General features: G+C 50.6%; 1 protein-coding gene across 1 annotated transcript in view; it reads left to right on the top strand.

Moving 5' to 3' along the window:
* The window catches only part of LOC102889630 (neuronal acetylcholine receptor subunit alpha-7), a 99,486-nt gene that overhangs the window by 19,674 nt on the left and 68,084 nt on the right, over positions 1-11,728 (top strand). Inside the window, exon 3 of the mRNA XM_015585697.1 lies at positions 1-100. Coding sequence (XP_015441183.1) covers positions 1-100 — 100 coding nt within the window. The remainder of the gene's footprint in view (positions 101-11,728) is intronic.

Genomic DNA, 11,728 nt, shown 5'->3' with positions numbered 1-11,728 from the left:
GCTGGTCAAGAACTACAACCCCCTGGAGAGGCCCGTGGCCAACGACACGCAGCCGCTCACCGTCTACTTCTCCCTGAGCCTCCTGCAGATCATGGACGTGGTGAGTCCCGCGCAGCGCATCCCCGCAGGCCCCGGGCCGGGGGTCCCTGCCCTCTGCCGCGTGCCTCGGCCTCCCCGCCTGCCGACCCCCTGTGCCCGGGTGTTCCCCAGCCGCGCAACTCGGGGCGACCGCACCCCCAGCCGGCCGTCAGCACGAACGGGGTCCCCGCGGTCACGTTTCCGCCCCGCGCGTGCTGCCAGTACGTCCCGGGTCACTTTGGCGACGTCCCGGGTCACTTTGGCCGTTTCTAGAGTTTTCTGCGGCCGGTGGCGCGTAGCTTGGGGCCGGGCTCTGGGCTTCGCGGCTGGGTGAGGCGCCCAGGACGTGGAGGGGGGGGTGGCTGCGAGCATCGGGGACCCCGGGTTCCAACGACGGGCATCCGCTGAGGGCCGCGCGGGCGGGCGCAATGACACGGACGCACGTGGGGTCGCTGCCCCGCACGCTCGGCGGGGTCGCTTCGGTTGGCAAACCCGCGTCACAGCCGTGTCGCTCTGTTCTTGGCTCCTCTCGGCTGCGTTTTCACTGGCGTGTCGCTCACGCCGCACGAGACTTCAGCAAACGCTTCGTTGCGTGTAACGGGTTGGGGTGTCGCCCGTGCGAGGCGACAGCCTCCGCTCAGGGACGGAGGGACATGCGGGACTCGTGTGCGGGGGACACAGCTCCGAGCCCCTGGCACGGAGAGCCGCCCGGGGGGTTCAGCATAGCGGGGTGCCAGGCCGTGGTGCTTCAGACCAGGTGGCCCCAGACAGGGTCACCGGGTGACGCTGCCCTCGCCGCCCGCAGGCAAGTCAAATCCACACCTGCTCAGGTAGCAATCACTCCCGGGGACAGCCGGTGCCAAGTGACCAGCTCCGACCACAAACACAGAAAGAACTTCAGCGGGGGAGGCTGGGCGTGGGGCCGCGGCCTGCGGAGCCGGAGCGCCCTGCGCAGAGTGCGGGGCTCGGGGCGCAGGGGACTCGGGCCTACCTGCCACAGCTCGTGGGTCTTCGGCCGCGTGGCCTGGTGCCTCAGTCTGTGGACAGGGAGGAGCAGACGGTGGGCGTGGCCTCCCTCCGCACCTGCCCCCCTGATGGGACTCAGTGCGGCCCTCGGACCTCGAGGCAGGCCCTGTGCCAGGCGCCCAGAGCGCATGCTCCGCCGGTTCCCACGCTTCCCACCTACCCCGCAGGTAGAGCCCCTGGCAGGTCGCTTCTGCACGGGCCACCTTCTCTGTAACAGACCAGACGGAGGCTGTGCAGAGAAGGTTGAGGACCGGGAGAATTCTTTGGGGTTCGAAGGGGCGGTGAGCCCCACCGTTTCCATCCCCCCGCCTCCCTAGCGAAGGCCAGGGCCCTGGCCTGCCTGCAATGTCCTTGCAGTGGCCGTCAGTCCAAGCCGGGGCACCCAGAAAGGACAGAGAAATAGGAGGCATCCCGATTGGAAAGGAAGAAGTAAAATGCTCATTATTTGCAGATGACATGATTACTATAGATAGAAAACCCTAAAGACTCCACCAAAAAACTATTAGAACTAAGAAATGACCTCAGTAAATTTGCAGGACACAAAATCAATGTACAAAAATCCATTGCGTTTCTGTACACCAATAATGAACAATCAATCAGATGAAAAAAATAAGAAAACAACCCCATTTACAATTGCATCAGAAAGTGTAAGCTACCTAGGAATAAATTTAACTGAAACTATGAGATACTGAAGAAAGAAGTCGAGGAAGACACAAATAAATGGAAGGCTACACCTTGCCCATACACTGGAAAGATTAATAGTGTTAAAATATCCCTCCTACCTAAAGTAATATACAGATTCAACGCAATCCACTAAAATACCAAAGGCGTTCTTGTCGGAATTAGAACAACTAATTCTAAAATTTATGCAGAACCACAAAAGACTCCAAATAGCCGAAGAAATCTTGAGAAAGAACAAAGTGGGAGGTATCACAATCCTTAATTTTGAACTATGTTATAAAGACAAAATAATCAGAAAAGCATGCAATAAAAACAGACACGCAGATCAGAATAGAATAGAATAGAGAGCCCAGAAATAAATCCCCGCTTATATGATCAATGAGGGAGGTAAGGGAATACCGTGGGGAAAGGACGGTGTCTTTAGTGAGTGATGTTGGCAAAACCGGACAGATACATGCAAAAAAAAAAAAAAAAATGAAATCGGACCACTTTCTTACATCACATACGGAAACAAACTCAACATGCATTAGAGACTTAAATGTTAGACCCGAAACTATAAAACTCACAGAAGCAAACATAGGCCGTAAACTCGTCGATACCGTTCTTAGGAATATCTTTTTTTAGATGTTGCCTCGGGCAAGGGAAACAAACAAACAAACAAAAAACATCAAGCCGAAAAGCTTTTTCACAGCGAAAGAAACCCACCAAAGAAAAGTCAGCCTATCGAACACGAGGTTTTCACCAATGATACAGTCCATAAGGGGTTAATACAGAACCACAAATACAGAACCAAGCTGTATAAATAACTCATATGACATACAGCAGAAACCTGAATAATCCAATTAAAAAATGGGCAGAAGACCCGCATAGACATTTCTCCCAAGAGAACGTACAGATAGCCAATAGACATATGAAAAGATGCTCCAGTCACTAATCATGAAGAAAATGCAAATTAAAGCCATAATGAGATACCACCTCACACCTGTCAGGATGGCATCATCGGTAAATCAACCACAAGTGTGGGTGAGGATGTGGGGAACAGGGAGCCCTCGTGCGCTGTTGGTGGGGCTGCAAACTGGGGCAGCCGCTCTGGAAAACGGTCTGGAGTTTCCACAAAAAATTAAAAAGAGAACTACCCGATGACCCAGCCTTCCCGCTTCTGGGTAGTTATCTGCAGAAAATAAAAACACTTATTCGAAAAGACATATGCATCTCTATGTTCATAGCATCACTAGTAAAAGCCGAAATATGGGAGCAACCTAAGTGCCCATCGATAGACGAATCCATAAGGCAGCTGCGGTGTGTATACATACGTATGTACACGCACGCACAGAGAATGGGACATCATTCAGCAATCAAAAAATGCAATCTCATCATTTATGACAACATGGGTGGACCTATGGGTATCATGCCAATCACAGTAAGTCAGATAAAGACCAATAGCATATGATTTCACTTATATGTGGCATCCTAAAAAGTCGGTAAACGAAACAAAATAGAAACAGTCCCACAGGTGTGGAGAACAAGCCGATGCTCGCGAAAGGGGAGGGGGTGGGGCGGAATGAAAAACCGAGGTGCCCACGGCACCACACGGATGCGCGTGGCCTCGCCGCCCGGCCCCGCCCACACAGCTGTGACGGGCGGCTTCCTTTATCCCGCGGCACCCGCGTTAAACGGGAACAGGTAGGACGATGCTTTACCATATCCAGTGCTGACGAGGTGATGGGGACGAGCGATCAGGGGTAGAAAACAGCAAAATAATGCAAGAGCTGTCACATAGGTTACGAAAGAGCGAAAAATAAACAATAAAAAATACATAAATAGATAAATTGCTGCGCACGGAGCTCGGACTGCGGGGCCGGAGAAAGGAGAGAGATTTTGAGTGGCGGGGAGAGAGGCCGAAAGAAGCTCTCGCAGTGAGGCACGCTAGGTCGGAGATGGGGCGGTGGGCCCGGGCTCTGCGGCTGTGGGGTGCGGGAACTTCGTGGTGCTCGTAGAACGGTGAGCCACGTCTCTGTCACTTGACGGAGCTCAGGGTTTGTATCGGGGGCCTCGATAGGTTCCGGCTTGGCCCGTGTCTGCGAGGCTGGTCTTGGGTGAGTTTTTTCAACGTCCCGAGTCTGCACTTTGCTCATGGATGAAGTGGAAATGGTAGCAGTACATCGGTCATCGCGATGCCCTAAAGGACGTGGGGGTGACTTTGGGAGACCATAGAGCTAGGCGCATGACCGTGGTCATTTCATCAAAACGGAAAATGACCTCCCCGTCCTCCCCCCAGTGACCGAGGACTAGGCAGCTGAGCCGACACCCCAGGACTGGAGAGGCTACGGTGAAGATGCCGGCCTCTACCCACCCTGCCCAGGGTCGGCCCGGCCAGACTGCCTCACCTCGCGTGTGCCCCGCAGCTGCCTCTCGCGGTGTGGTCCTTGAGCTGGCTGGGGTGGGGGTGGGGGGGATGGTGAGCCTGCAGCGGCCACTCAGCCGAGAGGAGGGAGCCGCAGGCCAGTGAAACAGACCTTCTTAAGGCTGTAGCAGCCTGTTCGGGAGGCGACATCACTCACCGAGAAGCTGCAAGCTTCTTCCTGGGCGCCTCAGCCTTTTTAAGAGACCCTTAAGGAATCAGGTTATGTGAAGGTTTGGGGGATATTGTAAGACATTTAGGCATAAGCTAGGGTTACAGGATGCAAAAATTAAAAACAAACATATGCAAACAAATGAAAACAAATTTTTTTTTGTAAAGTCAGGAAATTTAAAAGTAACAAATCATAAGTGCCGTGTGTCGCCGACATCCAGTATGAGCGAAACACGTGTGAACGCCGTCGGCAGCAGCCGGAGGTTATGTGAGTGCCGGGGAGAAAGGCTTGGTCTCACCATAGGTCTGGCCATGACTCCTTGAACTTCCCAGCCAGGCATTCTTCGAGCCTGTCGAATGGCCTCGAGCAAATTACTTTGCTTTTCAAACCCCGTTTGCTCATGTGTAAAATGAGAATGATAATACCCACTTCACAGGGTTTCGAGAGGATTAAGTAAGAGGAAGTTGGTGATTCACTGAAGGTTTGCTCCATGTTAATTGTGCAGGTCCTCGGCTCGCGGGTCGGGAGGCTGATGCCCGCAAAGGTGTGGTCACTTGCCCCGGTTGCTCTCCGGTTAGGGGCGGGGCTGCATGGAAAGCCCACAGCGGCCTTGGAGGTCCTTCGCCTCTCCCGCCTCCTTCGCGGTTGGCATCTCGTTTCGCACGACAGAGTCGGCTCGGTTTGTTTAAACTGCGCTGTGACCGACAGCATGCGGCTGCCCTGAGTTCCTGGGTGAAAAGAGACTCTGTATCAGAGACAGCGAAACAAACGCGCAAGCCTTGCGTTCGGCTGGGACTTGGCTCTGCCTGGTTTAAAAGCCGCCTGCGTTTCTCAGCACCATGGACAGAGGCGCCCGGCCGGTCCACGTGACGCTCTTGCTGGCACCAGACTCTTCACAAATTCAATTCCAGGGGGCCATTTGCCGGTTCCGACTGGGCTGTTTCATAGGCCACATCCTCACCCCACCCCCCCAGGCTTCCTACTGTTTCCGTTGTTGCCAGCAGAGAATTCCTGGCTGGAATGATGGGGAGATGGTGTCACACATTTCATCTCTGTGAGAGAGCCTTTCTCATTCATCGGTTTATTCCGCTCGTATCCGAGCTTGGCTCGTGAACTTTGCTAGACCCCGGGAGTTCATAAATGAATAAGGGATCGTTTCTGCTTTTAAAACTCACGTCGTGGCCGGGGAGGCTGACACATCAACCCAGGATCGTCCCATGTGTAATTCAGCTTCGATGGCCAAACGAAATGCTACAGATACACGCAAGAGAAAATGTCTATTTCCAGTGAGGCTGGCTGGGGGTGGTTTCAGAGTTATATTTTTAAAGATGAGTAGAAGATTGCCAGTTGGAGAAAGTAGCTTTTGCTACTTTCTGGGCGGCAGGGACGGGGTGAGGGAAAGGCAGGAGGAAGGCAGCTCACCTTCAGCAAGGTGCGTGCTAAGGGGCACCGGCTCCCGGTTGCTTTGGGGGGCAAGTTCTGTGTCGAGACTTCTCGGAAAAGCGAATGTGCTTCTGTTGGTTGAGAATCTGTAAAAGAGGGATGTGGCATGGGCCAAAATACTACCTTTTCTTTACAGAACACAAGAATTGGGTTCTAGGAACACGCCATACAAGACGAAGGGTCGGCTGGATTTTTGGTAGAAGGTGAACTCGGGGGAGGCGAGTCCAGAGGCAGGAGCGGCGTGGAGTGTGAGGTGTCCTGTGGGCCTCTGCGGAGTGTAGGTGGTGCCCTGAGCCCTCGTCTGGGTGTCTCCGAGGACACGAGGGTGCCGGCTGCCAGGGGCTTTGTGAGGCTGCAAGGTCAGCTTGCCATCACCCGTTTTCCCGGATGTGGAAACGATTCCAAACCATGGTATTTGTATGAAATCCAACAAATTATAGGTTAGAATGAAAAAAAAAAAAAGATGCGCATACGCTTTAAAGACAAAACATGTATCTTCAAAGTATCGCTTTACCTGCTGCGGTCTGTTCTCGTTATCCGCCGGCGTCTCGGGGAGCAGCGGGTGGAGAGCCGGGGTTCATGGTGCGGTTTTAAGCGCAGGAAGGATGTAAATAGGTCTGTGTTTAGATAGAGGATGCCGAGGGCAGTGTGCAGAGGGATGGATTAGCGGGAAGGGACAGTGTCGGCAGGGTCAAGGAGGTCAGAACCAGAATGGCCACGATGAGCACGTGCAGACAAGGATAGATTCTGGGTCATTTTGAATACACCGTCTCTGATAGACAGCCGCATGCGTGAACTTCACGTGGGTACACGGACAAATTCGTGAACGTATTCCTAGACAGATACTTTGATTTATGGTGATTATTCATTTATTTCATGGGCCGGGAATGAGATAATCCAGACGAGATCATTTTGAAGTGATGCAAACGCCAGGTTCTAATCTGCCAACAGTTTCTACAACGTGTCTCTTTAATTCGTGCCATTTAGTCATTCGAAAGGCCGTTCTCAGTGCCGATTTGCATAAAACAAATGGGCACAGTTATGAAAGCATATCCAGAAGGCAAGGCATTTAAGATGAATAATGCGAGTCAACACATACTTACATGCAAATGTAAAACACACAATTACGCGTGAAGGGTTTGGGGTGCTTTCAAGATTGTGGATTCACCTTTTTAGAAGCTTTCGTTACCAGGCGGTAGAAGCAATTACATTCCAGGCTGTAAGTAGAGACGATCGACTAGGGGCCTTTGTCCGCGGACCCCAAACTCCCTTTCCGACGCCTGGCTCTCGAGTCTGTCGAGATCCGCTTACACTGTTGGCCTCTTCGGCATTGCGTTAAGATCCACCAGATTTCTGGCAAAGTGGCCCCAAATCCTGGTGTCCCCTCCGGCCCTCCCTCCCCTCGTGGCAGCTCCGCAGCCCCTCATCACCCCTCAGTCCTCTGGTGCCTTCGTGCACGTGTCTGTCACATTTCTCTAATTGTTCTCATCGCAGAGCTGGCGAGGGCCACCTCGCCCACCGTTGCCGATGGCAGGAGCGAACTGCTAAATTCAAATGTGTTTACAACGCACCTTTACAATCGATCCAGATTTATGGTGGGGAATTCACATCCCTCTCAGAAATCCTTATGGCTCTGGGATGCGCACAATTCTTTTAGTTTTATAGACTGAGGATTATGGGCACTTTTACTCAAGGAATCTTTCTTGTAAATGTTGCCTTTCAAGTCTACCCCCGAAGCTTTTCCCCAAAGGGTTCATTTCCCTCCGAGCTCCTGACATGCTGTTAAGGGGAGAGATACAGTCTTGTCATGGAGGGATGCCAGTGAAAATCTCTGCTCTCTGACAGAATCACTGGGATTAGCTTGTGTTTTACTCAGAGGAGACAGGAGTCACGTGGACCCTTCGAATTGCAATTCCCAGGACCTTTATTCTAGTAATTCCTTTGTTCACAGTCAACATCAGCTATAAACTATTTTAGCGACACCAAAACAAAATCCGAAACCATTGCAAAACAGTGTTCTGTGTGCATACTTGTATGTGTATGAACACGCACACATGCCTAGGACTTGTACCTCTCCTTCTCGGGTTTTTAAATTGTTTTGGAAGCCATTGTGGAACATGCTTGCTAAGTTTCCAAGCAGAAAATCTTGACCTTCCCGCAGAAGCTGTGGAATCTCAGGTCCCAGAATTCCGAAATAATTGACCGGTGCGAACGCGAGATTAAATACAGAATGGTACGAAATCCTGCATCGTGGCTTAGAAACCCCCGCAGGAAAATGCGCCGTGTGGAAGGCCTAGGCGTGGGGCCGACTCCTGGCTCAAAGTCGGGGGGTAGATGAAGGTGCCGACCTCTCCCAGCTGCAGGTGGCGGTGACAAAGGGGACGGACACTGCAGCTGTCACAGTTAATGAATGCCACCTGCGAGATGAGTTTCAAAGTGGGAAATTCTCTCTCGGATTGCTGAAAGCAAACGATGTGTCCCCATCCCCATCTTGCTGTAAAAGATGAGGTGTCTTGTCCAGGCAGAAGGCGCAGGGGGCCAGAAAGACGTGTTTGTTTTATTTTGTGGTCAGGAGGCAGGTGTTCAGGTAGAGGTTCAGATGTCCCCAAAATGTCAGAATTGTAAAGCCGTGTTGTCGTCTCAAGGATCTGTCTGAAGAAGCTCTGACGTGCGACGTGTTTCGTCGGGGGCGGAGGGGAATTATGCAGACCGTTCACCGATTGCCCAGGTAGATTTGGTTAAGCTCGAATTGATAAGATTTACCATTGAAATCATTAGTCCGGAAACGCGACTTTCTTCACGTTAGGATGTTTTATTGGCGTGTGATCGCTTTACTGCCCCAGGCTAGCTCAGGGACATCAACTTCACTCCGGAAGTCATTCTTCGATGCCGCTTTAAACTTCGACTTGTAGTCTACCGGACAGCCCCAATGGGACCCGACGTCGAAGCCGTCTCAGTGAATTATCACACGTGAACTCGGTCATCACACCTAACACAGCTCTTCCCCACCCCCACTGGCAGCCATCAGCGTGACGTCAAGGGTTTCATGTTGTCCTGTGCGATGTCACATGAGCGGATTAACACAAGCATGCCATGTGTGTCCCTTCATTTCTGGTCGCTTTCGCTCAGTTTCGTTTCTGTGAACGTCACCTAAGTGCTCGCCGGTCGCTACTGGGCCACACGATGTATGGTTCCTGGGAGGGACGTTCAGATGGTGCTGTTTCCTCAGAATATCTTTATCGTACGCGTCCTTTGCCACGCGTGTATTTGCGTGTCCATCTGTCACGTGCTCTGCTGGGTTAGAGGGTGGCCTATCTTTAACTTGCCCAGAGGAAGCCAAACAATTTTCAAAACGGTTACCCCAGTTAATATTCTCGCCAGCAGCGCACAAAGAGCGTTCGTTTCTTACACACCCACCCGCACGTGGCGTTCCGGGCGTGCTAGGCGTGCTAATTCACCATTCCGGAGGGCACGGGGTAAATTGCCTTGTGAGTTGACTGATGAAGTCAGGACATGTCCACTTCCTAATTTTCTGCTTGGCTGTCTCCTTCTGAAAAGTGTCTGTTTACGTCTCTCGCTTGTTTTCATTCTGGGTTGTTGTTTTTTTTTTTTTTTTTTTTTTTGTCTTGTTTTCTTGTTGATTTGTATGAGTTTTTCTATATTGTGGACCCGAGACCCTAGGCTATCAGTTACATGTTTTGCAAAAATCTTCTCAGACACCTTGGGTTGTCTCTTCATTCCTTTAATATTCTTTCTTTCTCTCTCTTGTAAACTTTTGACTGAAGCGTGGCATACTTACAGATAAGTGGTGTACTCCGGCGAATGGAAATTCTTCACTTGCATGTGGTCAGAGTTATAATTCCCTTCCCCCAGGCTGCGAGCTCGTTGTATCCTACTGAAAAGTCTTCAGCTTCCTCAGCCTCGCCAAGGTTCTTTCCCGTGTGTTTGCTTTTAGAGGCTTTTTGTTGTTGTTCTGCATCGCACATGGAAATCTTAATTTATGGTTAATTTATTTTGTTTTTCGGGGATAATTAAACTGTTCTTCCCGTCACGATTGCACGTTTGGTGAACTTATCACGTTTAGACATCATATTATCCACTGCGTCTGCCCGTAAGTGGACATTTCAGTTATCTAATGTGTATATGACACGTTATGGGCTGTGGCATTGCTTAATATTTAAATGTCGACATACACGCAGCCTTTACGGAGCCAGCAGGAAAGCGAGGTCTGTGAGAAGCACCGGCCCCTGCCCTGCGTCTCTCATTTCCAGCCATTCCCCCAAGATCGGTGACAGCCTTGAGTCCTGGTCACTCCTCCTCTGGTTACGTGTGTCATAAGGTCAGCGTCACATCTTCTGACTCTTAGCAAAGCAGGCTGGACGTGAGGAGACTGTGGACAGCAGCTCATGATTGAAAGGATCAGACCGTCTTCGTGACTAAACGGGATGACACATCCGAGAATTGCAGACTATAATTTAAATAACCATTCAGACGATTAGAGAACGCTGTCATACCGCTTTATAGAGTGCTTTTCTCCCGTGTTGTATTTTAATGTATTTTTTGCATGGTCACATTCTGTCGATAATAGTTTAGTAATTACATAATTATCCCTTTTACGGGGATGCCACAATTATTGTTGAGTGGTTAGTTGGTTTATGTGTAATATTGTTGATACTGTAAAGAGCAGCATAAGCAACATCTTTGGACTTCCACGTCTATTCTGATATCTGACTGTTTCTTTAGGACCAGTTCTTAGATGTGGATTTAGCTCAAAAAGTTAATAATTTTTTAAAGTTTCTTGACTTAAAAGTAACTTAGAGGTTGCTTTGAAGAAACTGTGTAACAGTGTATACGTTGACTCATGGCATTAGAATCTGCCAGTTTCACTGTATGCTCATCAGCTCTGAGTTTTATCGTTTTGAAATACTTGCTAGATAATGGGGTTTATTATGATTCATTTTGCACTTACCTTTGTTTTAGTGCAGATTTAAGGCAGTGGTCTGCCGTTATGGAAGCCGATCATTCCTTTGTTTTGGGGGGAATCATTCCCTACTGTCTTCGGTGAAAACTCCACCCAGAGGAAGAAAATTCCGGAATGTGACAATGTAGCAGTATTCGATTGTCGTGCACATTACCTATGAATCTGGTATAAGGATTAATCCAGTGAAATGAGACGAGACAAACATATCAAGTGGCAATCGTCACTTTTTTCCTCACTCGGATGTTTTGGGGGGCCTCAATTTACTCCTGCCCACCAAGCGGTGATAGACACACACACACGCACACACACACACGCACACGCACACACGCGCACACACGCACACACGCACACAACACACAGGCACACACATACAAACGCACATATGCACACACATGCACACACGCAGGCAACACACATGCACACACATACACTCGCACACAGGCACACACACAACACACACACGCACGCACACACGCAGACACACGCGCACACACATGCGCACACACACAGGAATACACATGCACACAGGCACACACATGCACACACGCAGGCAACACACATGCACGCACATGCGCATACACACGTGCACGCGCACACAGGCAAAAGCTCGCACGTGCACACACGCACACACGCACACACACATTCACATGCATGCACACACAGAGACACACACGTGTGTGCACACGCAAACATGCACACACACATTCACATGCACTCACACACGCACAGACTCGCACACGTGTGCACACACACAACACACATACACACATGCACACACATTCACATGCATGCACGTGTACATGCGCGCACACACATGCATGCACACACACTCACATGTGCACACACGCACACACACGCACACACGCACATACACACATTCACACGCGTACACACGCATCCTTTGTAGTATTCTTCTTTCCACTTTCTGCGTGAGTTTATTGGCGAG

The sequence above is a fragment of the Pteropus alecto genome, unplaced genomic scaffold (genome assembly GCF_000325575.1).
Source record: "Pteropus alecto unplaced genomic scaffold, ASM32557v1 scaffold102, whole genome shotgun sequence".
Classification (NCBI taxonomy): domain Eukaryota; kingdom Metazoa; phylum Chordata; class Mammalia; order Chiroptera; family Pteropodidae; genus Pteropus; species Pteropus alecto.
Note: the sequence above shows the minus strand (reverse complement) of the source record. Positions and strands in the feature narration are given on the sequence as shown.